The sequence below is a fragment of the Cloeon dipterum genome, chromosome 3 (genome assembly GCF_949628265.1).
Source record: "Cloeon dipterum chromosome 3, ieCloDipt1.1, whole genome shotgun sequence".
Lineage (NCBI taxonomy): Eukaryota > Metazoa > Arthropoda > Insecta > Ephemeroptera > Baetidae > Cloeon > Cloeon dipterum.
Genome location: NC_088788.1, coordinates 3,768,605 through 3,792,653, shown reverse-complemented (window position 1 = coordinate 3,792,653; position 24,049 = coordinate 3,768,605). Strand labels below are relative to the sequence as shown.

Sequence of the window (24,049 nt, the reverse complement as noted above, 5' to 3'; positions counted from 1 at the left end):
GAGGGTAAAAATGTACTTTTTTATACCACTTTAGGTTCTCTACAAATTCAAGATAAATGTGGCATTGCGAAATTGCGAAGGAGATACATTTTTTGCAATGGAAGAGTTGTTAAAAAACAACTTAAAAAATAATAACTACCGGCACTTCTAGTTATAATACGAGAGGATATGATTGTATCATGTGGGTATATTCCTTAATTACCTTCCTCAATTGAACGTGAGCGTTTTTAACAGTTTAATTTCCAAAAAAAAAAAATTTTCGGCTTGTGATTTTTTAGCTTTGTTTTTTATTCCTCTCCAATGGCATGCGAATTATGAGCTACATTTCCTAATTGGAGAAATAAATTCTGTTTTTCAATAAGGAGACAGTGCTTGCCGCTTGGGTTTCGTGCAAATTTTAAAGCCGATAATGTTCTCAGGAATTTAAACAACCTGGGATTATTTTGCACTTTTCAATTTTGAGATGATATTTAATTTACAGATATAGGAATGATATTTCACAAAGTTTCCTCTACAGACCCACTTTCATTCACACCTATGAAACCACTGAATTGATTGTTATAAAATATATGACAAATTTTTTGTTGGATGAAGCTGTCAACAGGTGATGCCACCGTTAAATTTAATTTCAAGCCTGCACACTTTATCTGATTCAATCTTGCTGTCGATATTACTTAGCAGAAAATTGTATTCGTTTTGACATACTTGTAGATTTGTGATTTGAGTCCAGTACCATTCAAAATTTCACAACCCCGTTCTCTTTTGCTCGTAAAAGCTAAACTGCAGCTTTTCCTCTTCTGAAAATAGAGATGGAGGGTAAAAATGTACTTTTGTTACTATTTTCCACTTTAGATTCTCTAACAAATTCAACAGAAGTGTGGCATTGCGAAAGGGAGACATTTTTGCAATGGAAGAGTTGAAAAACCTGAGTGTCGACAAATTAACAATTACAATTTACGACACTTCTAGTTATAATACGAGCGGATATAACTGTATCATTTTGATATATATGCATTTCTTATTACCTTCCTCAATTAAACGGGAGCTATGATTTTTTAATGCCCATGAATATAATACAGAATTTAGTTTTTCTTTCGCAAAAAAGCTGCTTGTTCAGGTGTTTTTTCGCGTCACTAAAATAATTAATTTTGTAGTTTTTCATCATTGCTACTGAGTTGCACACCAAACTGTCAATCTATTTTAGGAAGAATACAATTTTCCCTCGCTCCTGATAGGCTCTCATTCACTTCAAATTATTTCCACGCGAAAGAAATGTCGACAAGCTGCTCTTCGAAGGTCTGTGACAGGGAGGAAACTAACTTGCATTTTTAATGAGTCGCACTTGAGACTGTCTGCAGAATAAAAATAGTCTAATTAGAATTCGAAGTTTTAGAGAGAGATAAGTGTGTTGGCTCGAGGAAGGGAAAAGAAAATTTCTCACTTCAATTCGTCGACTTTTTATCCCCTTTAAGTCATTCGATTCTTGCCGACAATTTGGCATACTATTCCTGTCCCAGCGAAAGTAGAATTATGCAACACACATGACTGAAAAATAACACACTCAATTTAGTCCCTCTGTTCTGACGCAGAGTCGTCGAGTTTTATAACGTTCACTCTCCGCATTTTTGCCAAATACGGACCAAAATAGCAGCACTGAGAGTCACTGAATCCCATCTATATTTGTTTGAAGCAAAAAATGTTATATTGCCTCTCCAAGTGTTGCAATTCATTGACTCTGTTACAAAACAATCCCGTAAAATATCTGCCGCATATGCCGTGAATCTGCGGTAGATCAAATGATAGTAATCTGAGGAAGCAGCATGCAATTGAAAAGTGCCTGAGGCAATAAATATAAGGGCCTGCGGGTACGCATAAATTTCAACCGCGCTCCCAATAGACAACGCGATTGGATAAAGACGGTGCTGGGCGCACAGCAAAAGGAGAAAATTACAATTCAAGGCGCCAGACATAAGATATCATCGTGATCGATTTTGCCCTTTTCCAATTTCATTTGCAAAACTTGTGAATACTTTGACCTTTTTGTACATGACTGGAATTAATGGCATTCTTATTGTTTTCCACCCGCAAAGAGAAAATGCAAATCAATATCGAGCGAAGAGCAACTAGTTTTAAATGATGAGAGTGGAGCTAGTCTGCTCTCAAAGTCATCTCCTTTTTGAAGTAACAACTCTCCATGGTAAGAATAAATTGAAATTTCGAGCCTCGTCTACGTGACGCCGGCCAAACCGCAACCTTGATGGCGCTTTCAGCTATAACCGCACGTCACTCGCTTTTTAGCAAACAAAACTTTTCGCAGTTTATATATAAATGATAAAAATATCCCACTATATTGGAAAATTAAGTAGTCGCATTTAGGGATTTAATTTTGAGCAGCGGGGGCCAGATGCGCGACAAAATTGGTTCCCACTGCGCAGATCCAAGATGGCGTCTGAATGCGGGAAGCAAAAAGCTCTCTTTGCATTGCCGTACGCGTGTCAAGAGTTTGTTTTTACGATTCAAAAGACGCAATTAGTACAAGTAATGCAAATTGACGAAAACTAGGTTCTTTTCGCGCATTTTCACGTGACCATTTTTTGTGCCATACTCCACCGGACGCCATATTTGCACGTCGCACGAATCTAGACTCCACTGGGTTAAAAGATGTTTATTAAATTTATGTTCAGAGACTGTTGAAAAAGATAAATTATTTCCTAAATGACGCGTTAGTTGTAAGTTCGCTTAAATCCTAGAATGAATTTTCGTTGGCTGGTTTAACTCACACGGAGAAACGTTTTACCCACGAATAGGCAATAAAACATAACTTTTTCGAGCAAACGTGCGTTGCCGGAAGGTGTGCCATGCTGCACCCAGAGTTTTTGCAACTACAATATATATACGTCGGGCGGGCACGTGTGATCACTTTGTGCGATAAGAGGAAGGCTTTGCTGCTGCCACCGGCCGGCCGGACGCTCGCTGTTCTCTCAGTTAATCCGAACACTGAATAATGCATGAAATGCGCGCCGTCTTTTCCTCTGCTCCTGCTGCACAAGCTGTCGAGCCAATAGAGCGAATAGAACAATGTGGAGCACGACCCGACAGTGAATTTGCACGCTTTATCTGACGCTGTCGACTTCCAGATTGGTCTCTCCAGACCGCGAGACTCATTCTTAAAAACGGAGTTGACTCAGAAAACCGATTGCGGTGAAAGTGCAGAGTGCAGTTTGACGTTTTTATCAGACTTTGCAAAGCTTTTGTCAGAAAGAAAGTCAAGCACGAGAAAATTGTTTAATGTAGTCTGACAATGAGTTACGAGGGTAACACTGATAAACCAGGTTTATACTGTTGAAAGATTAGCTTCCATCCGCTTTATTTTGTGCTGTATATATTATCTTAAAATACTTCTCGGTGGATGTTACGTCTGCTTTAACTACAAAAGCCTCTTTTGTTCAAAACTGGGGCAAAATTAACTCCGAATTTGAAGATAAACTATGATTTAAATACCTACTGCAAAAATTAGTCTAAATACAATTTTAAATCTCACTCTAGATCCCAGCGTGGGCCAGATGTGTGATAAAATTGGTTCGCACTGCGCAGATCCAAGATGGCGTTTGAATGTGGGAAACAATGGATTGCCGTACGAGTGTCAAGAGTTTGTTTTTACGATCCAAAAGACACAATATTGACGAAAACTTGGTTCTTTTCGCGCATTTTCACCTGACCGTTTTTTCACGCCATATTCCACCGGACGCCATATCTGCGCGTCGCACGAATCTGGTCCCCACTGTCTAGATCCATTAAAATTGGCAGAGGAATCGCACATATCAGCGCAATAATTATTTTACTCCGCCAACTTGTCGAAACGAATAAAATTGAAATTTGAAACCCATATGGTTTATGCCATTTATTTATTTTTTGAAACAGCTAGGCCTAGCATTAAAAGCGAAGAAGAGACGAGTGTTGGAACCCTTTCATGCGTTGAAAACCACGTAAAGACTCAAAGCACATCAAAGAGGCAGTGTCTTCTCACAGCCCAACTTGCGCATTAGAGACCACTTTCCAACCGCAGACTAGTAAACTTTGCAAACTTCTTATTTTCGTTGGTGTCATCTCGAAAGTGCACGTCAGCGCGTAGAAATTTTTCATTCTACCGCATCCTGCAGCTGAAGGTGCACATTAGCTGATGAAAAAGGCGCTGCGTTATTGCCTACCTCGACTACTTTCTTTTCACTGCACCAACTCACCTTGCTGCCGCTTGCAGTTGAAAATGTGCACCTATTGCGCTGAGAGCGTTTGTCGTAAACGCTCAGTTGAAACGTTTTTTATCGTTACACTCTACATGCACTTGCTCGTTATTAAAGAGGATTCATACCACAAAAACCCAAAATCTCCGAATTTCAGTTAGATCCAAAATTGATTATTTTTTAAATGAGAATTTAGCATCAAATTAATGGCAAATGCACCTAATATAATTTCGTTACAAGTTTTTCCGAAAAGTGGCAAAATATACACCGTAGGATAGATCCCGACAAGAATCTATTATGAAAACATGATGAAAGCCGTCTTTGACAAAGTTTCCGAGCACACCAATCGATTTTTGAGGCTCGAATTAGGTAAATTGGATATTTTTCCGACCATAAAGTGCAGTGAGACGTGCGTAGCACAAGTAGAACCTTTTTTACCGCCAAAACAATATGAATTCGAGAACTGCGCATGCGTCAGAGCTGGCACATGCCAACCGCCGGCTACTAGCGGCTGACGTGACGCTTCTTCTCGGCCACACCAGCTCTGACGCATGCGCAGTTCTCACATAGAGATTGTTTTGGCGGGAAAAAGTTCTACTTGTGCTACTGCGCACGTCGCGCTGCACCTTTTGGCCGGGAAAATTACCACTTAACCTATTTCTGCCCTTAAGAATGGATTGGTGTGCTCAGAAACTTCGTCAAAGACTTTAATTAATTATTTCGCATATAGTCGAGTTCGTCTTTTCAAATAATTTACTCGGTCGAGTGCTTACTTAGAAGCCAACGGTTAAAATCATTTCCTCTTGCCACCGTGTGTATCAATCCACTTTAAAAAAAAACGCAGAGCGCTCTCATATCTGCGCTGATTAATCAGCGTTCTCCCTGCTGCTTTCCTTTAATCAGGACGATGAACGTTGGATCGCTTTTGATGCGTGTTTTTAATTTCTCTCCGCCGACCGTGCGCCGCGCATCCCTATTTCCCTTTCCGGCACGCTCGACTGGCGTCCCATAATGGAATCAGCTTGGGAAAGCATCTCCCTTGCAATTAAATGTGTTCTTCTCTTCTGCTCCCACCGAAGTTGATTCTTCTCCTCCTCGAAAGAGTGTGTTCAAAGTTTCACTCTCATCAAGCAGAAATTCACCTTGTCCCAGCCCGAATGAAATTTATTTCTCAGAAATACTCGCAGTACCATATCACCCTTCGCTGCACAAATTTGAAACAATAATGTAAGCTGAGCCTGTCAACTCCATTCGCGAGAGGGGATTCGTCGAGAGAATAGTTGCTTTTATGCGTTTTATTTATAGGGTCATGGAAAACAGATTTTAAGTTTAGCTGAGTGTTTAATAATATCTGAAAGGATATAAAAGTGAAAAAATGTAAGAGGGAAATTTTTTTAAGAAGAAGAAAATGTTCCTAAACGTGATAGACCTTTTTTTCTAATAAGTAATTTTTCTAAAAACTGCGGCTCTTGCAGACTGAGAAAAACTGTATCACCAAACAGTATTCCTGCGCTTATATGGTCAATAAAAAGTATAAATGAAGGAAAACATCACAGAGATGGCGCTGAGAGGAGATTTTGCTGGCTTTGCAACCCTTAATTAAGTGCGGCATCATGTTCTGCACTAAAATATTTATTTTCTCAGTGCGTAAATCTAGATCATTTCTTTATTCCAACTTTATCGTCATTCTGGTCTAGCTTTTTAACGAAACATTTTGTTCAAAACCGAAAAGTTATGGCTTTTAGCTGTCCCCAAACTTTCCTTTGTCAAACGAAAAAGATTAAACAAATTACACATAAATTTATAAGGAGGTTTTGGTGTTTTGATACAAAGCTTCTGGAAACATACACCCTTTTATACGGATATTTTCGTGCCTGTGCAAAAGTTTTTGTCATAATATACTAAACAGGAAACAAGCAGGAGAGACAGCAAGGCACTCAAGTCCTTAGTGTCTCTTCGCCAAAGAACATTTTTACCGCAGCGCTCTTTATAGCCTTAATGGAATAGACTATTATCCGGGGGTAAAACCCTCAAAGGGAATTTTTAACAAGTATGTTGTTTACTTTTATTCATTCATCCTATTTTGATAGCTTGGAATGTTTAGCCAGTTTATTCATTGATGAATTTCATATGATTAACTGTATCATATTTATGTTTAATGAATGAAACCATCTAAAAATTAAATCATACAATTTTCCTTTGGTCCAGAAAACCACAACCATTGAAAAATCTAAAATTACAATATATTTTGAACTAATTAATAACTGCGTCTTAAAACTAAAGCCAAATAATTCAGAATAGTTTTCTTGGACCTTATCGGAACTTCCCTCCTCATTTATGTTCCTCATTAAAAAGAAAAGTGCTTACAGGGGGAGCATAAAAAAGTTTCCCAAGCATTGAACTGATCTAATTTAGAGTGCGGGAAAGCGCTGACAATTAATTAATTCTCTCGCTATCCGAGTCATGAAATTGAAAAGTGTGAACATTGTGTCCCACAGGATGGACGAACAGCATCCGACCGGGTGGCCAGGCAACGCGAGCGCCGAGGACGAGACGACCTCGAGCAGCCTGCCCAGTCTCGATCACTGGCTCAAATACCAGTCTCCCCGGCCAGAAATCCACTACGCCGTCGGCACCATGCTCGTTTTGATTGGCACCACCGGCGCGTTGGGCAACTCGCTCGTCCTCTTCGTTTTCACAAGGTAAATCAAATCACATTATTTACATTTCCATATTTGATTAGGTTTGTATCCGTGTCAAAGGGCGATGGTTAAAATACATATGTACACTGTAAATAATTAAACAGATTTAGCTAGTTCCTATTTTAGTTGATGCAAACTTTCAATGTGGATTGATTAAACTGCAGAATGAAGTAGAGAAGAAAAATTCTTCTTGGTCTAATTTCAAGCAATATTTTCCCGACCTTTACTATTTTTTTTATTGAAGAAAACCCGGATCGTTAAAAATGTTGTTTTGCTTATGCCTGCTAGTCTACTGCGTTTCTATTTCATGGAAAAATAACCCTTCATCATTATAACTTTGTAATACACGCATAGTATAGGAGAACAATCCCGAAACAGTTTGGAAAATTTGGCTCAATTTCATGTTCTGATGACGGTGGATTCATATTTTTGCTTCCCAGTGTTGAGATAAAATAAAAACCAAAAGCTTTCGAGTTCTGTTGAAGAGGACGCTGCCATGGAATCCAATTAGCGAAATCATTTAGGCGGATAAAGGTAACAAGCAGCCAATCGCAAAATGTGTGGTGTTTTCTGCAAAATTTCATAAGGCAAAAAAACAAGTTCTGTATCAGGCAACTCATTTCTGAAACCCACTCACTTTTGCCAATAAGAGATTCCTGCCGAATTGGATGGTATTGGTATTGATGAACGCATATTTTGCGTCTGCGGGGAAGAGACTTTCCGTCTTATCCGCCGTTGAACCCGCACCCCATGTAGCTAATAAACAACTTGTGCCGATGCCTTGATTGCTCCAGGGTTTTCCTTGTTCGAAATGAGCAAAGTTGTCACTATATTACCTTCGTCACATAGTCGTGAAAATGCTGTAAAAAATGTAAATACAATCAGATCGACCGCGTTTGTTGCGAAAATGCAGTGCAAACCCATTTCCACCGCATCGACCCGTAGTATAGTAACAAGTCGCCCTTTTCAAAGTATGTGCTGGAAGGGCACAATGGGAGATTTCTGCGATACCTTTTATGTGTGCAGAAGCGGATACTGCGCGCACACTGCTTTCTCTTTTGCATGTGTTTCCAAAGTCACGTGCTCCATGTCCATTTATTTTGAATACATATTTACATCGCGATCGATTCAACTTTGCTTGAGACTGGAAAACAGATGCCAGAAAAGTCAGGGAATGGAACAATTTCACTCCGATTTCAGAAATGATAAAACGGAAAAGAAAATACATACACGTTGCGACTGTTAATTCAGAATTCAATTAATATAAATTTTGTTTTCAAGCTAAAAATACTGCTCACCTGTGCAGTGCGAAAGCGTGCGATATTTTTTTATTTTTCAATTAATTCACTATTCCAGATTTTTTGGTTTTTGACTTTGGGATATTTTAAATTCAATTTGAAAATTTCTGAAACGTTGATAGGCTCAGATTTTGTTACACCTGATTGCTTTTCTGAAATTATAATACCAGAAAAATGCGTGTCAAATAAATATGAGGGGCCATATATGCCTAATTTAAAAGATGAAAGACCAGAACTACCCCTGCACGACAATGATGCACTTCAAGTGGCTAACGTGCGGCCTTGAAAACATCTTAGAGACTGCACTCAGCACTCACGGATCAAAGGCCAAACAGAGCTGGCTGGCATTGAGAAATATATATATGCATCTGACTTTGGCGTGCACAATGAAGTATAGAGCAAAAAATGCTGTTCTGAATGGCAATGCCATTTGTAAGACTTGAAACGTCTGAATTTGCAGTTTGTTCTTGCATTAGCTCGTGACCCCTATCAAGGAATGGGATCGAAACGCAAGCTGTTGTATGTTGGCCGATTAATAAAATGATCAAATCGTGGATAGAGTATACGTATAAACAGCGAGCTGAGAAAATTGTTTAGTAGGAACTTCCCTTTTTTAATAAATGAATTATATAACATTCAAAATTTTAAAATATCTCTTTGAACCCTCTTCATAATTTGCATTGTTTAAAGATGTTGTAAATATTCTCATTCTTCATAAAGTCCAGAAACTCGGGCTGAAAAATGCAAACAGTTTCAGTCATTTATTTAGTTTTATTTTTTTTAAAAACTCATATTTAATGGGTTGCAAAAGAGGAATAATTAATGCAATTAATGCTGCGGAAAATTTTGCCTTGACAGCCATAGAAAATTGATGACTGCACTCGTTTATCAGTTGCTGCGAGCGCAACATAAAAAAGAATGACAAGAAGTAACGAGATTTATGAACGCTAAGTCACTCACCCTCCCTCTGAGACTAACCTCTCTTGTATAATTCATAAACCCGAAATTGCACCTTTATCATCGAAATCCTGCTTTTTAAAAAAAAGAAATGAACCAATGAAAGGCATTTTTAACGTCAAGAGACATTAACTAGTCTAGAACCAACAATTCTACTGAACAAAATGTAATTAGTCGAAAACTGTAGGACCTATAGGCACAATTACTCGAAAATTAGAAAGCATGCCCATTTTTTAATCCATAAGGGACATAGAAGTCGAAAAAATTTGAAGTGGATCGATAAAAAATTTGTTCAATAATTTGCAATAATAAAAAAGGACCTTCCTACATTAAAAATTCAAATTTTGCCAATTTTCTCTTAAATTTACAGTGCTTGAACATATTTTCTTGGCATATTTTGATTCCTCTCGTCGAGATCCGTCCAACGGTGTTTGCCACTTTTTGGGGAAACTCTTGGTTTTGAAATTAAATCGGATTTCAAGTAAGGAGACAGCCATTACCATTTGAAAAGCACGCTAACTTTCCGGCCAATTTTCCCATTTTGTAATTAAAAACTACATATTATATTGATTTTGTGTTTTGTATGACTCTGTAATGCGTTGTTGCAATTAATATTTCCTAGTTTTGGATAAATTTGGTGTGTGGAATAATACAAACTATTTGTCTTGACCGTTTCTGCAAATTATGCCTTGGAAAATCTTATCTGGTCGCATTTTAATTGCTAGTAACTTCCGGTAAAGGGTAGGATTTTAACTGTTGTTTATATTGTAAACCGATTTTCGCAGCACTCGAATATTTACGTTTCATTGTGAGCAGTTACTGGCAATCGTCGCTGCCAGCACAGCAAGGTCGGTTCTGCTTTTCCTTTTGTTTTACAGAGGTCCATGCAGTGCTGGGTAAACGCAGCGTGGAGAGTTTACCGAAAGGGATGATTTTGTGGGAGCCGAGGGCAAGCCCGCATTTACAAGCACTATGTGTAATTTTCCCTGCTCTCTCGGTACCCATTTATTACATAACATAGCGCGCGTGCTGCTCTATAATCTCTCGTGCTTGTAGTGCGAATTGGGAGCACACGCCTGTTAAGCCTGCTGGGAGGCCTCGCTGTGATTTGAGGCTAATTAGTCCGAGCCTAAGGTGCAAAATGGGTTGTATTCACGTGTATTATAGACGCAATTTTCTGCTCCTTTGCACCAATAAAATTAGAGTTTGCAACAGCAGTGATTTATTTTCGAATGTATCGATTGCCAATGATTTTGTTAGTGACTCCAAATAAATTCAAAATTAATTAATCCAGTCTGATAGAGGCAGATTTTTACGTTTGAATTGACCAGTTGCATAAACCCTTCGTTATTGAAGCCGCCAACAGATGGCGCAACCATAGACTTTCTTAAAAATTTTGTTTTAAACGGTTTTAAGGCATTTTCGGTGCGATTTCAGACTCAATCTAGCTATTTTGATTTTTTTAATTAATTTGCTTTTTTTTGACGTGCTGAAAACCAAAATCTGTTCAGCCATTCGCCGTAGAAACGTTGGAAAATATTTTTTTATTTCAAAAAATAGATTTTCACGATTCTACGGCGATTGGCTGAACCGATTTTGGTTTTCAGCACGTCAAAAAATAGAAAATTAATTGAAGAATGCACAGTAGCTAGATTGAGTCTGAAATCGCAGTGGAAGTGCCTTAAAATCGAAAGTCTACGGTGGCGCCATCTGTTGGCGGCTTTGAACACTTAGGGTTTATGCAACTGGTGAATTAAAAATGTTCCCGATTCTTTATCAACCAGGTTCTAAAAAGTCCAGAAGTTTGCACCTTGGTAACATAGAATAGATGGAGTTTTGAGCGTTCTCACGAGACACGCTTGTTACTCTTTAAATTTATTAATTTGAATAAAATTGACACATTTTTCCAGTAAATTTACAAATTTTGACAAACACATCACTTGTTCCAACTGGGATAAGCGGCTTAAGAGATTATTCGAAGCGAACATATTGAAATCTTTTCATTAGTTTTTTATCCTCTTCTGCTCTAAAAAATTATACGGTAAAAAATGCTAAAATTCGTTCGTGAATTGATTTACTCGTGATAAATTTAAGCGCTCATATTACCCTGCTCCTAGAAATGATTCGTAGCTCATATTTATCGTGGGTACACAAACCCTGACGAAGCAGGTAATCTGATCAGTGTGTAAGCTGCGCACTTGCATGTAAATAAAACATGACCACGCCCTGATCGGATTTGTGAAAGAGAGTGAGTGCACCTGCTGCAATTTGTCATCTACCCTCACGGATGAATGACGTGCACAAACTGTACGATAAAATCATGAACCTATAAAAAATTAAAACACAAACAGATTGAAAATTATTAGGGGATAAAAATTTAATTCTAATTATATTGCAGGTGGTTTCAAGCGTAGATTTTTTATATAAATTTTAATGTATTACATGGTTTTGTAATTGAAAGCACAAGTACAATAGAAAGATTTAATTGCAATTACAGCCGAATTAAGTCGGAAGATTCGACAAATTTTAGACCAAAAATGAAAATTTTGAATTCATAATTTATTTACAAGCCTTTGGAGGTTTGTTATGTAAATTTAACGTAAAATAAAATTTGTTTGTAAGCTAAATAAAATACGATCAATTACTTTTACAGCGATTTTGTAATATTTTCGTCTCGTTTTGGTGTTTTAGTAATATTATGAATCAGCATAATCGCATTTGTGGAAAGCTACTGTATGTTATGTACATCCAGAGCTTTTGGGAAATATGATTAGAATTTCTAGAAAAGCATTGATAATGTTGAATACCCCCGATGTCATTTCTCATGAAAAGGTTTTGGTGATTTTTTTGAAGTTGTTGCACCCAATTTTCCAGTCCAGCTATCAATATTTCGGTTGTATCAGTGTCCGTTCCACAAATTGCTCTTTCCATCCCAAACGAATCGCATTTTTTCAATGATTGATATTGAAAGGCTGGTGACTACGTGACATTTTCCCCTTTTCATGTATTCACAAAAATCATGAAGAGCTGCTGATATTTCACAATAAAGCACTATGTGCGCGGTGACCGCAATGTTGTTGTGTAAATCGTATACAAAAACTAAAATATGAGGTAAACAGTGCCACTTTATCATTTGCTCTGAAATTTATGAGAGCGAAAAATTTCAGTGGGAGTACACTTTCAAATTAAAATACATAATTCAGCTTTTTTACTTCAAATATATAATAGCCATTAGTAAATTGCAAATTTCAATCCCTTTCACTCGCTTTGATATTGCAGATTCCGCAGACTGCGAGGTCCAGCGAGTTCTTTCATCGTTAATCTGGCCATCGCTGATTTGTGCAACTCGCTGCTTCACTCGATGGCAGCCGCCTCATCCTTCAAAGGAAAGTGGAGTTTCGGTCGAACAGGTGCATATACATACATCTCTCTTTTGATAAAATAACGTGATGTTGATATTAAAATAGTCATGCGACGCACGGCTTTACGATTTTGTGCGACGTCAGTTTTTACATCTTATTTTTACAGCAATTAAAATTGGAGTAATTTATTACGTTGTTGCCAATTCCTGGAAAAGCTTCAAATTTAATCAAAGCCAATGGAAAAATTAAATATTTTTTTTTTGTTTAAACGTTTGTTAAAGAGCCAAAAATTAAAAAATCGGTACGCAATGTTCCGTTTCTGACAAAGCATGGAATGTGAAGTAACGGTTAATCACACACATTATTACATTCAAAATCGAGCTTTTCAGAACTAAATGCTTTTGCCTTTTTCGGAGGACAAATAATGTAAGAGTATTCGTTGAACGGAGGAGCAACTCGACAATTTTCAAGCTCCTCGCCTTTGATGTATCACACGTTTCGAGCCAGCAGATACGTTTTTTTTCATATTTGCTTACATCCTTTGCAGAGCACAGCAGCAACGTTGCTGAAAATAGAGTAAAACGAAAACGTAGCACCGAGTTTTGCAAAGAGCTCGGACAAAAAGTGAGCCGCGGAAAATCCGTTTTTGTTGCTCCAGCTGCAGCGTAGGCACACTCAGTCTTTTTCTTTTTGTACTGGCAACTCACATACTTGCAAGTTTTTGCCCACAGCTCCCACATAATAATATCCAGTCCAGCAAATTCTCCCCCGCATTTTCCAACTCAAAGCCTCGATGAACTACACACCCTACACGTAAATGTTATGCACCTACAATATTTTTTAGAAGAATGCAAGTCTGGTATAGAGATTTATGCTACATTTGAAAAGCTTTTTCCTCAAAAATAATTATGGAAGACTTTTACCCAAATATGGAATGAAAAATTATTATTATATTTTTTTAGTACATAAATATTAATTTTTAAACAATGTAACTCTAGCCAAATTAGATTTATCCTTTGAAAAAAGTGCTGAATTTATAAATGAAAACGGAGACGCTATTTTTAAACTAATTTTCTTGCCAATTTTTAACCTAGACAAATTTGCAGCTCCCGTTTAAGTGTGCGTGGATATAAAAGCTAAAGAGAAATTTAATTGGAAATCATATGTTTTTGTTTTACATAAACGCAATAGATATTTTTGTGAGATTATATACAATTAATGAAGTTCCATTTTAATTTTTAATAATGTAGAAATATGGTTACAATAATAAAGTGTCAAATAACTTTGTAGATCGGCCAAGAATCATCTATTTTGCACAACAATAAGAGTTTAAATGTTCAGCAATATTTTAAAAAAATTTGCAAACACCCCGAGGAGTAAAATTCACAGCCCTACATATTTGCTGCTCCCTCTTTCCGTAAATTAAACAGCTGATTCAAAGATTTCAACAGCTACTTATGTATTTTAACTGACTTAATTATATCAGAAAGTACAGTTATAATTTCAAATTGGTTACAAATTGGACCAAATTAATCTTTCGAGTCTACAGTATACACATACATTTATATATTGCATTGGTCAGGTACTGATGGAAAAAGGCAACAATGCCAGCGAAAAACCGATAAAACAGACCGTAGTCATCGTGAACAAAAACAGAGCTTCGCGGTTTAATCAAATGTGAAAAGCAACGTGCCAATGGGTTTGCAAGTGTCGAGACCGCAAAAGCGTAACACTAGTTTATTCTGTGGCTAACCGCGCTGTTGCTCTCATTCTTTTGTTGCACGCTCCCTACTGATCAACAGGTTTATCTGCGGTCCAATAAAGTAGTACAAACGTAATAATAAATGATGGGGATTAAACATTCATTTTGATACGATTTAAATCCCCAAAATGTATGTGAACATAACAAAAGGCAAGTTGAAAAGAGGGAAACCCTAGTTAACTTGCAACTGGCAAAAACAGGTGTCTTTTCTCTTCTGAAAGTATATGGTAAACGAATATAGCGAGCACGCAAGCTGAATTGAAAGAAGCCGTGGAGCGAAAAAGACCACCGCCGCCTCCACCCTAAGGGTATTTGATTGAAACGCAAGTCACTTTCGCGACAGCCGTGCAATCGCGCATGCAGAGAAGGAAAGGAAGGCGAAAACCAGCGATAGTTTCGCCTGCCAGAACCTAAATTCCAACTGGGCTTCTTGGGCAGTGCGTGGGAGCAGCCAACTCCGACATATTATCGCGTTGCTGTGAAAGTGGAGATGCTTGCGGAGCTAGCGGGCAATTTGGCTTGGATTTCAATAAGGTCATTGCTAGAGAAGCCAACTTGGTTGCCTATATTTTTCGAACGTATTTATAACTGTTTTAAAAATAGTCTACAGTTCCCTTGGTGCTCGCGAATTGTGCATTATTAAAACTTCTAAACCAAAAAGCGTTTATAAGTGCCTGAAATTTTGTAAGGTAATTTCAACCACCCTGACGATCACATTCCCAAACCAATTTTATTTTCACTCTCTAAATATTAGCTTCATTTTAACACTTTTATAATAAAAAGGATTAAATTCCTAGCGCAGTATTTATGCCTGCACAAGATTTCTAGTGAGGTCAACGGCAGTGAAAATACGGATCCTGTGTCGCAATTTTAAAAACGCTTTATTAAAAACACGACTGTTTTATATTTCAATTCACAGAATTTCTTTGCCTTTTGATGAATGCTACAGCAAAATCCTATATTTATAGCACAAACAAAGGACGAATTTTGTTTTCATTCTGCTGCTGCTCATTTCCTGGGGCACAGATTTATTAAAAAGGTCACGAAGGTTGCGGATGTAATTTAAAAGTGGCGATGCATTAATTAAATTGCGTTTGCTGCCGGAAAACGAGTGATGCCACGTGCAAACGACACTCAAAACGTTTGCTTTTACCATGAATTTCCTCCATTACCTCTTTCTGCGCCAGGAAACACATTGTTGAAATCGACCAGATATACAACAGCCGGAATATTATATTTGGAAACAAGGAAACGGAGAAAGCGCGTTTCTTTTACTGATGAAAGAGCACGCATGGCCGGTTCAGCTCTTATTTTCGTTCAATATTGGTCCTATAATTTTTGATTCAACGTGGCTTTGATTTCTGATCATTAATAACTCCAACAAAAGGCAAACCATTTTCCTCCACCATATTTTCCTTGTTGAAAATAAGTTTCCAAGAAGGAAAACCTTTTGTTACATGCTTTCCCCGAATTTTAGAATAGTCAAGTTTAATATTAAAAATATTTCAGGAAAAATGTTCCTGCACAAGCAGGAACAGCAGAAATGCGCAGTAATTAAAAATTTTAAACTTAAAAAATGGGCCCTATTGCAACACAAGAATGCGTTAAAAATTCCTCATGATAACAGTGTGCTGAGTATGGAAATACTTGCAAGCATATTTCAAAGTTAACCGGTTACACTTGCTGCAAGAGCTGCTGACGTTCAAAGAGAAGTGAGTGTTCGTTGTCGTTGGCTGGTCGATTTATATAAAGATAAAAAATAAAAATAAATTGTGGCGGAGACTGAGCATCTGCCCGAAATTGGGGTTCTTTGCAGAAACTTCCTCAATGCCATTAAAACTTTTCTTTGGCACGAAACTCCGAATTTCCTAATACGATTGGTAAAACCCGAAGCGCTTGGCATTTTCCTAATAGGATTTTATTCGGTAAATCCTAAGCAGCTTATTGACTTTCCTTTTTACAATCGATTTACCATGCTTGAAAGCTTCAAATTCTGATTTTACAAGACTCGTGAAAGTCATTTTTGTCTTTATCTGGTTTTTCTGAGAAATCTTGACTAATTTATTTCGCTGAAAAGGAAAATTTCCTCACATAAAAAAAACAGATATCAACGAGAAAAGTCTGATATGAAAATAATTTCGTGGAAATTTTTAATAACATTAGCAATCTCTGCTTTTTTCTGACTTCCAGAACCAATCTAAAAAGGGAAAATTTGAGACCGTGCTCCTGCTTGAGGCAAATTGCTCGCTTCAGTGACAATAGGAGCCTGATTTGCAGCTTTTTTTACTATGAAAATGGCACACGTTACTCGGTGGCACAAGTCAATTTGCGTCCGTTTGTCGTTGCAGGATGCGTTGTGTACGCGTTCGGGGTCGGCTATTTCGGCCTGCTCTCGATCGTCACCCTGTCCGCCATCGCAGTCGAGCGCTACATGGTCATCACAGCGAAACCCTTCTCTGGAAACTGGAAAATCACCCAGTATGGCGCTCGCAAGGTAAGCAAATCATTTCTTCCTCTAACCAATCCAATTTATTCATTCTGACGACCCACCAAACACACGTATAAATTTTTCTGGAATGTCCACAGCGTTTGAAAAAATATTGGTTTTTACACAGGTACTCCAAAGAATTTTCTCAAACGTAAAATCTGCGCTGATGTGAATTAATACAACCGGATTTGATTTTATTATGTATTGCAAATAACGTTCCAGATTTTGCTTTTAGCCAATTTAGTCACTTGCTAAATCAAATAAGCCGTTCGTGTTTGCAAAGCGACTAATCTAGCCGCAAACCGCCACTCCACATTATGGTCTGGCATATATGCAAATTGTTTTGTTTGCTCAGTGCGACAAGCAGCAATTCGGTACCGATTGCGTTCCGTGCCAGCTGTCAGCTGTCTCAAAGGCAATTAACATCGGTGTTTAAAGCTGTTCAAATAACAGATTTGACCAAACCAAAATTCCGGTTGCATAGATGCTTCTAAAATTGATTCAGAAATCATCATAAAATTCCATAGCTGTGTTAAACAAACAACTTTAAGCATTATAATTCAACCAGAAAAGAATCCTTTATTTCGTTGTATAAATAAATACTCAAGGATTGATCTGACGCATAGATTGGTCCATTTGGAAACACAATTAATTGGAGAAAATTGACTATATAGTTTTTATTTGTTTGCCATTTCCAAATTTTGCTAGATTTTGACTCCTCTCGTTTTTATATTTCCAAAAAAGTTTGTGCATTAGATAAACTTTAATTCTTTTTTTAGAATTTAGCATTACTCTAATTTAATTCCCATGTTCTACTAAAGTCACAACTTTGAGCTATATTTGTCTACTTTCAACCCGAGCAAATTCCTGCATTTATTGCTAGCGTCAAAAAGAGTTCTCAAATATTGATCTTCCACTGCAAACGTGTTGCTCAAGTGTTTTTTTTATTTAGGTATTCCCATTGGCCTCTGCGAGTGCCAGTAATTAAAAAAAAATAAAGCCAACCTTTTTGCCTACTTCATCGCGGCGGTGCTTTTCAAATAGCCAAGTTGGTTTAATCCTCGTGAGTCGTGAGCACAGAGCAGTGGCCGTCATGCTTCGGATGAAGAACCGAAATTGCTTTTCTCTCCGCTGTCTGAATGAAACTATATTGAACCTAACGACACAATGACCCTTACAATCATGTCCCAAAAGGCTCCACTTTAATCAGATCCGACCCTCCTTTATTCAATGGAACCAATTTTTTGCCCTCCACCCTCTTTCTTGCTAATTTTTGGAACGCATTTATTATTCCATGCACGACCATCGAGGCATAAAAAGTGCGGCTTTTCGCTTGAAAAACTCGAATATTAAAATATGCGTGGTTTAAATCTTTCAAAAATGCCAGTAATATTTTCTGGATGCAAAAAAATACTAATTGCTTAAGAGCGAAGAAGTTTTATTGATTTTGTGGCTTCTGCTGCGCAATAAAATGTATAGAATCGAGTTGGCCATTGAAACAAACACAAAAATGACATTTTTGATGACAGTCATGAGCTGCGAACTCAGCTTTTTGTCTCTTTTGCATCGCGTTCACTCAATTAACAACCATTGTCTGCAGGTGACAGCAGACACAAGCTGTGCAAACACATTTTGGTTTCCTGTTTATTTATTTTTCGCTCGTTTCGCGCGGCGCAGACGCTGCAGGTTGCTATCGCTTTCTTTCTTGTTGACTGCAACTACGGAGAGAAACGAGAATTTGATATTCTTTCTTGAAAATAAATTAAGGTATTGGCCACCAAAAAGGTAAAAGCCGAAAATACACCGACATGAAAAAGAAGCTTATTTATTTATGTCCTCTAGAGGCAGATACTAAATACGAAAGAGGACGAAGCCGAAATAGTTTCTGCAAACAGGAAAAGCGATACAAAAAAATGATATCAAAGGAAATCCCCTGCACGTGTAGGCGTGCAGACGTAAATACTGAAATTATTTTTTAATTAAACGGTAACTGATATGTGTTCGAGGAAAATTATTTTTATATTTTTATGAAAACACAAAATTTGGTCCACTCTAAATTTTGCTAAAAAATTTCCCAGAATATTATTCGTAGGAAAAATAACCTAATAAATCACACATCGCTGAATAAATTTTGGCAAGAAGAATGAAAACATTAACAAGATATTTTTAAATTTTCGATTGGACAAATCCTGATTCTCATTTTTTGTGGTCCTAATTCACCAGTTGCATAAACCCTAAGTGTTCGAAGCCGCCAACAGATGGCGCCACCTTAGACTTTAGATTTTAAGGCACTTCCGCTGCGATTTCAGACTCAATCTAGCTACTGTGCATTCTTCAATTAATTTGCCAATTTTTGACGTGCTGAAAACCAAAATCGGTTCAGCCAATCGCCGTAGAATCGTGAAATACTATTTTTTGAAATAAAAAAATATTTTCCAACGTTTCTACGGCGAATGGCTGAACCGATTTTGGTTTTCAGCACGTCCAAAAAAAGCAAATTAATTAAAAAAAGCAAAATAGCTAGATTGAGTCTGAAATCGCAGCGGAAATGCTTTAAAACCGCTTAAAACAATTTTTTTAAGAAAGTGTGTCGTTGCGCCATCTGTTGGCGGCTTTAATAACTAAGGGTTTATGCAACTGGTCAATTCGTTGTAAATTTAAATTTCTTCCTCAGAGGAAAATCGGCTGAAAAATAAGAATTTCGCATTAAATGGAATAATTACCGTTTCGTTGTTTAAACAAAAGAGGTAACTTGTTCTTCTAAATCTCACGCGAGTTCGAATTGCGAGTACCGCGCAAACAATATCACTCAAGCAGCACGGCAAACATTCTTAACGCCTGCGAGATTAGTAGGTATGCAACCCGCTAGTCCTCAGTGCAAAGCAAATAGTCTGTGCGGGTTGAATGACGCCCTTGGAGCATTGCGAGCAAACAGAAGAGTATGTAGTTTAGGAACTTGGCATGTACAAGGAGCATGCGTGTACCTCCAAATTGTTGGGCCGTGTGCTTCTTGCCACCAGATAAACGATACTGGTTGCAAAACCCACGAATCGAGCGTTGGATACAAAATTTTAATCCTCTACCGAGTTTTTGGAAAAAAAAATAAGAATCCTAAGAATTAAAGATGCACTTTTATTATATTTGGAGCTTGTGACCGGAATTTTATTGAATTCGGTCACGTGAAGACTTAATGCCCGCTCGTTGTGTAATTTTAATCGGGCTTGAAAAAACTGTTAGTGTGCATCAATAATGTTGTTGGCAGTTAATATTTCGTAAGATGTTTCTCTATTTTAAATTCTATCTCGGCGCAACACGCGCTGAAATTTATTTGCCTTTTAGTTAAAACAATCAGCCGCTGTTCATGCTGTTCACGCTTCTGAGGCGTGCTTGCTGACAGGGCAGACTCATAAATAAAACGTTCTCTTCTTTTGAATGCCTGTTTTGTTAATGTTAAAAATTTCATGCGCCACGCCTTCCACCCCTAAACTCCTCTTGGGTGGATATCTCTTATCCACCCCGGGGAGGATGTGACCGGAATTTTATTAAATTTGGTCACGTGAAGACTTAATGCCTGCTCGTTGTGTAATTTAAATCGGGCTTGAAAATACTGTTAGTCGGCATCAATAAGGTCGTTGGCAGTTAATATTTTAAAATTCCGGTCACAGAGCTTTACAAAATTAACAGGTGTATTTTTTTTAATTCATTTTCGACCAAGAACCTTTGAAACAGTTGTAAATTATCCATGCAACCGAGTGAATTTTTAATGAAATTTCGATTCTAAACTTAAAATATTCAAATTATAAACAAGGAAAAATCTTTTGTAGCTAAAATTCGTAAACGAGAGTTAAAAATAAACAGTGAAAAGCAGCGGGGGCCCAATTCGTGCGACGCGCAGATATGGCGTCCGGTGGAGTATGGCGCGAAAAAACGGTCACGTGAAAATGCGCGAAAAGAACCAAGTTTTCGTCAATATTGTAACATAATTTGCATCCCTTGTACTAATTGTGTTTTTTGGATCGTAAAGACAAATCCAAAGAGAGCTTTTTGTTTCCCACATTCAGACGCCATCTTGGATCTGCGCAGTACGAACCAATTTTATCGCACAACCGGCCCCCGCTAATGATAAATAAGGTCGTTAAATCTGTTTTCTTTAGATAGAAAAATTTCGGCAATTATTAATTTGAAGAACAAAGTTTCGCTTTTGAAAAATTGCTTCGGTAATAAAAATAAATTCAAAATGTAACCAGACAGTTAAACATAATATATTTTATATTTATAGATTCTTATATTATTCAAGTTTAATCCTGACTTAAAATGTAAAGGGAATATATAAGTCTTCGCTTCCAGAAGGGGTTGGTGCTTCTCATCTCTCAACCGATGCTGCTCGTTGAACGTTTACCCTCTCTCGCGCGCGCATATGTATATGAAAGCTCTTCGCCGAGCATATTAATTTTCCGGCGTTATCGTTGCAGGCCTGAAATTGAATCAATCCAACTGGTCTGACTGCACCATCCATCGAAACAATGTAAATAATTGATGCGTAGGAGTGTGTGCCTTTGGCCTGGCGGACGTGCCCGCTCCTGCAAAGGAACACCGACGGATATCTGCATGCCAAGTTGAATTCGATTCAACATGAAAGCCCAGCGCGGTTCATCAACTCTCTTTCAAGCCTTCCTCAAATTAAATTGCTTGCGTTTCAATAACTTTTGATTAGATTACTGATTAATTACATTTACATGTGTAAATATACGCGTTTGCGATCGAGTTTCAAAGGGCAAGGTCAATAGTAATTTTTTAAAGCAAAAAGGTTATGGTGACCAGTAAATTGCACCGTTCATCAAAGTTGAGGATAGTAGACAGTGGGGGCCAGATGTGCGATACAATTGGTTCGCACTGCGCAGATCCAAGATGGCGTCTGAATGTGGGAAGCAAAAAGCTCTCTTTGGATTGCCGTACGAGTGTCAAGAGTTTGTTTTTACGATCCAAAAGACACAATTAACAAATTATGTCTCAATATTGACGAAAACTTGCTTCTTTTCCCGCATTTTCACGTGACTGTTTTTTCGCGTCATACTCCACCGCACGCCATACCTGCGCGTCGCACGAATCTGGACCCCGCTGGCTAGTAGAGATTAGTGCAACACCTTCTTGATTTTGATGTGTTGTTTTTTTTGTGATAGTTTGGATGAAACATGAAACTGTTCCCTGATATATGACTATCTAAATCTGAACGGACAGAACATTAAAATGACGTCTCTATACGCTGTCTGCAATCTGCTTCGTTAATGTAGAAAATTTTCTAAATTAAAATTTCTTGTACTTTCTACAATTGCAATACGAGTTACAGATTTCTCAACTAAAAAAATGGTTAAACATACCTCCCGCGAGACACTGGATCGTAAATTCTTTGTTTGTTTTTTGTTTCCTCTAGAATTTTGAATAAAATGTCAATTTTCGTTTGTTGATGATGCTCGTTCAAGCCATAACTTTTAATTAAATTACAAACGGACACGTGTGACTGACTCCATTCTCTGAGAATATCTCTCTTTTTGTAAAAGAGGCAAAATTGAATAGTCTTTCATGATTGAATTCAGAAACAAAGTGCCGCGCTGTCTCCCTTGTGATGTTTGACCGATGGCAACACGCACCCTGCCTCTCTTTTATATTTTTACATGTTCGAGTGGTGTTTCCGCAGCATCAAAGAACGCGCAGACCTTGCGTCCGACATCATCGATCCGTTTAGCAATGATGTACATACATGGATATAAATTAATATTTATCTGCATGTTGGCTCAGCGCACTGCTCACGACTCACGAGCCAGTGCGGATTTTGCTTTTGGCAAGACGCTTGGAAAGTATTTTCTGCGCTGGCCTTTAAGTCAAAGGGAGATGAAGCAGCGATCAATAATACGCATTATGTTTGCTGCTGGATAATTAATTACTAAAATGAAAATGTTATCCATCAAAATACCACTTTTATGCAAGAGTAAAAGCCGAAAGCACTCAAATGTATCTCGTTTTAGGGAAAAACAAAGCCTGCGGTTGAATTTAAATTGATTGGTGCCAAAATTGAAAATTATTTGAATTTTGTTGGCACTATTAAACCAAGTTAATTAATAGTTTAACTCTACGATCTGCAAAAATGATCAACTCTAATCAATCGTTTAACTTACATAGTAGTTAAAAATTTGATTAAAACTATTTTTGTGAAATAAATTATAGATATCAAGTAGGGAGACAGTTGAACAGCATGCTGTCCAGCTCAAATATTGCTTTAACTCAATCCTTAAGGATCAACTCCAAGCTGTGTTTGACAGCAAGGATTTGTCCAGTATTAATCTCGATTCATCTTCTCTTTCATAGTCAAAAATATACACATATATATTATTTAAGAATAAACTCGACGCTTATAGGATGCAACGTGATCGTGATATTCTGAAATAAAAAAGTGCTCTTTCATCCGTATCTCCTCTCCTTTTACAAAGTTTTTTCCATTCCCATTGAGGTGGAATAAATTGGAATTGGCTCAGCAGGTAGGCAAGTCTCCTCTACGTCATCAATCTTTTCAGCTAAAGCTGGAATTATGAGATCAAAAGCTATTTAATTTCCCATTGACCAAGTGAGAGATGTTGCAGAAGCAACGAGAGGTTATATTCCCATCCCCAAACCAAGAGGGAAAGATTCACGAAATGCTATCCCGTTTATTTTTGTTCATAGCATAAATAAAGTTAATAGTAAACTACTTTTCAGGGCTGGAAAACGAAAAATTATTTTTAATTACCTAGAAATATAAAAATTGTAGACTGAAATTTCAAAATTGCATGAGTTGACGGTCTCGTGGTGATTGAAAGCTTAGATAAAATACTCCAACGTCTAAAATTCACAGCCCTATTTCATAATTCAATTAAAATGTAAGAAGAAACTATTTTTATATCATGTAACGCCGCAAAAGTAATAAAATGGTCGTGGGAATGCAGCTTGGGGTTTTTCGCCCTCACATTCCGTTTGTTCTCATTTCCATATCCAAGCAGAAAACATTGCATTTTCACTCTTGACTTTTTCCAAGCATTTTCCATATATTTTACCATGTGCAAAGCGCAGGCAGGGAAGAGTTGAATTATTAAACGTTCGCAAACACGGGGGAGGCAGCCGGCAGCTTTCAATACGCGCCCTCGGTGAATATGTCCAGAGTCGTAAAAGAGGCAGGAAATTCAGACTCACCTCAGGCAGTAGCACACA

At 37.6% G+C, this 24,049-nt stretch overlaps 1 protein-coding gene across 2 annotated transcripts in view; it reads left to right on the top strand.

The window, feature by feature from the left end:
* LOC135941023 (rhodopsin-like) overlaps positions 1-24,049 on the top strand; it is a 65,865-nt gene that overhangs the window by 12,001 nt on the left and 29,815 nt on the right. For both annotated transcript variants that reach the window (XM_065486225.1, XM_065486226.1), the window contains exons 2-4: positions 6,740-6,943; positions 12,478-12,608; positions 16,671-16,816. In XM_065486225.1, coding sequence (XP_065342297.1) covers positions 6,740-6,943; positions 12,478-12,608; positions 16,671-16,816 — 481 coding nt within the window. The remainder of the gene's footprint in view (positions 1-6,739; positions 6,944-12,477; positions 12,609-16,670; positions 16,817-24,049) is intronic.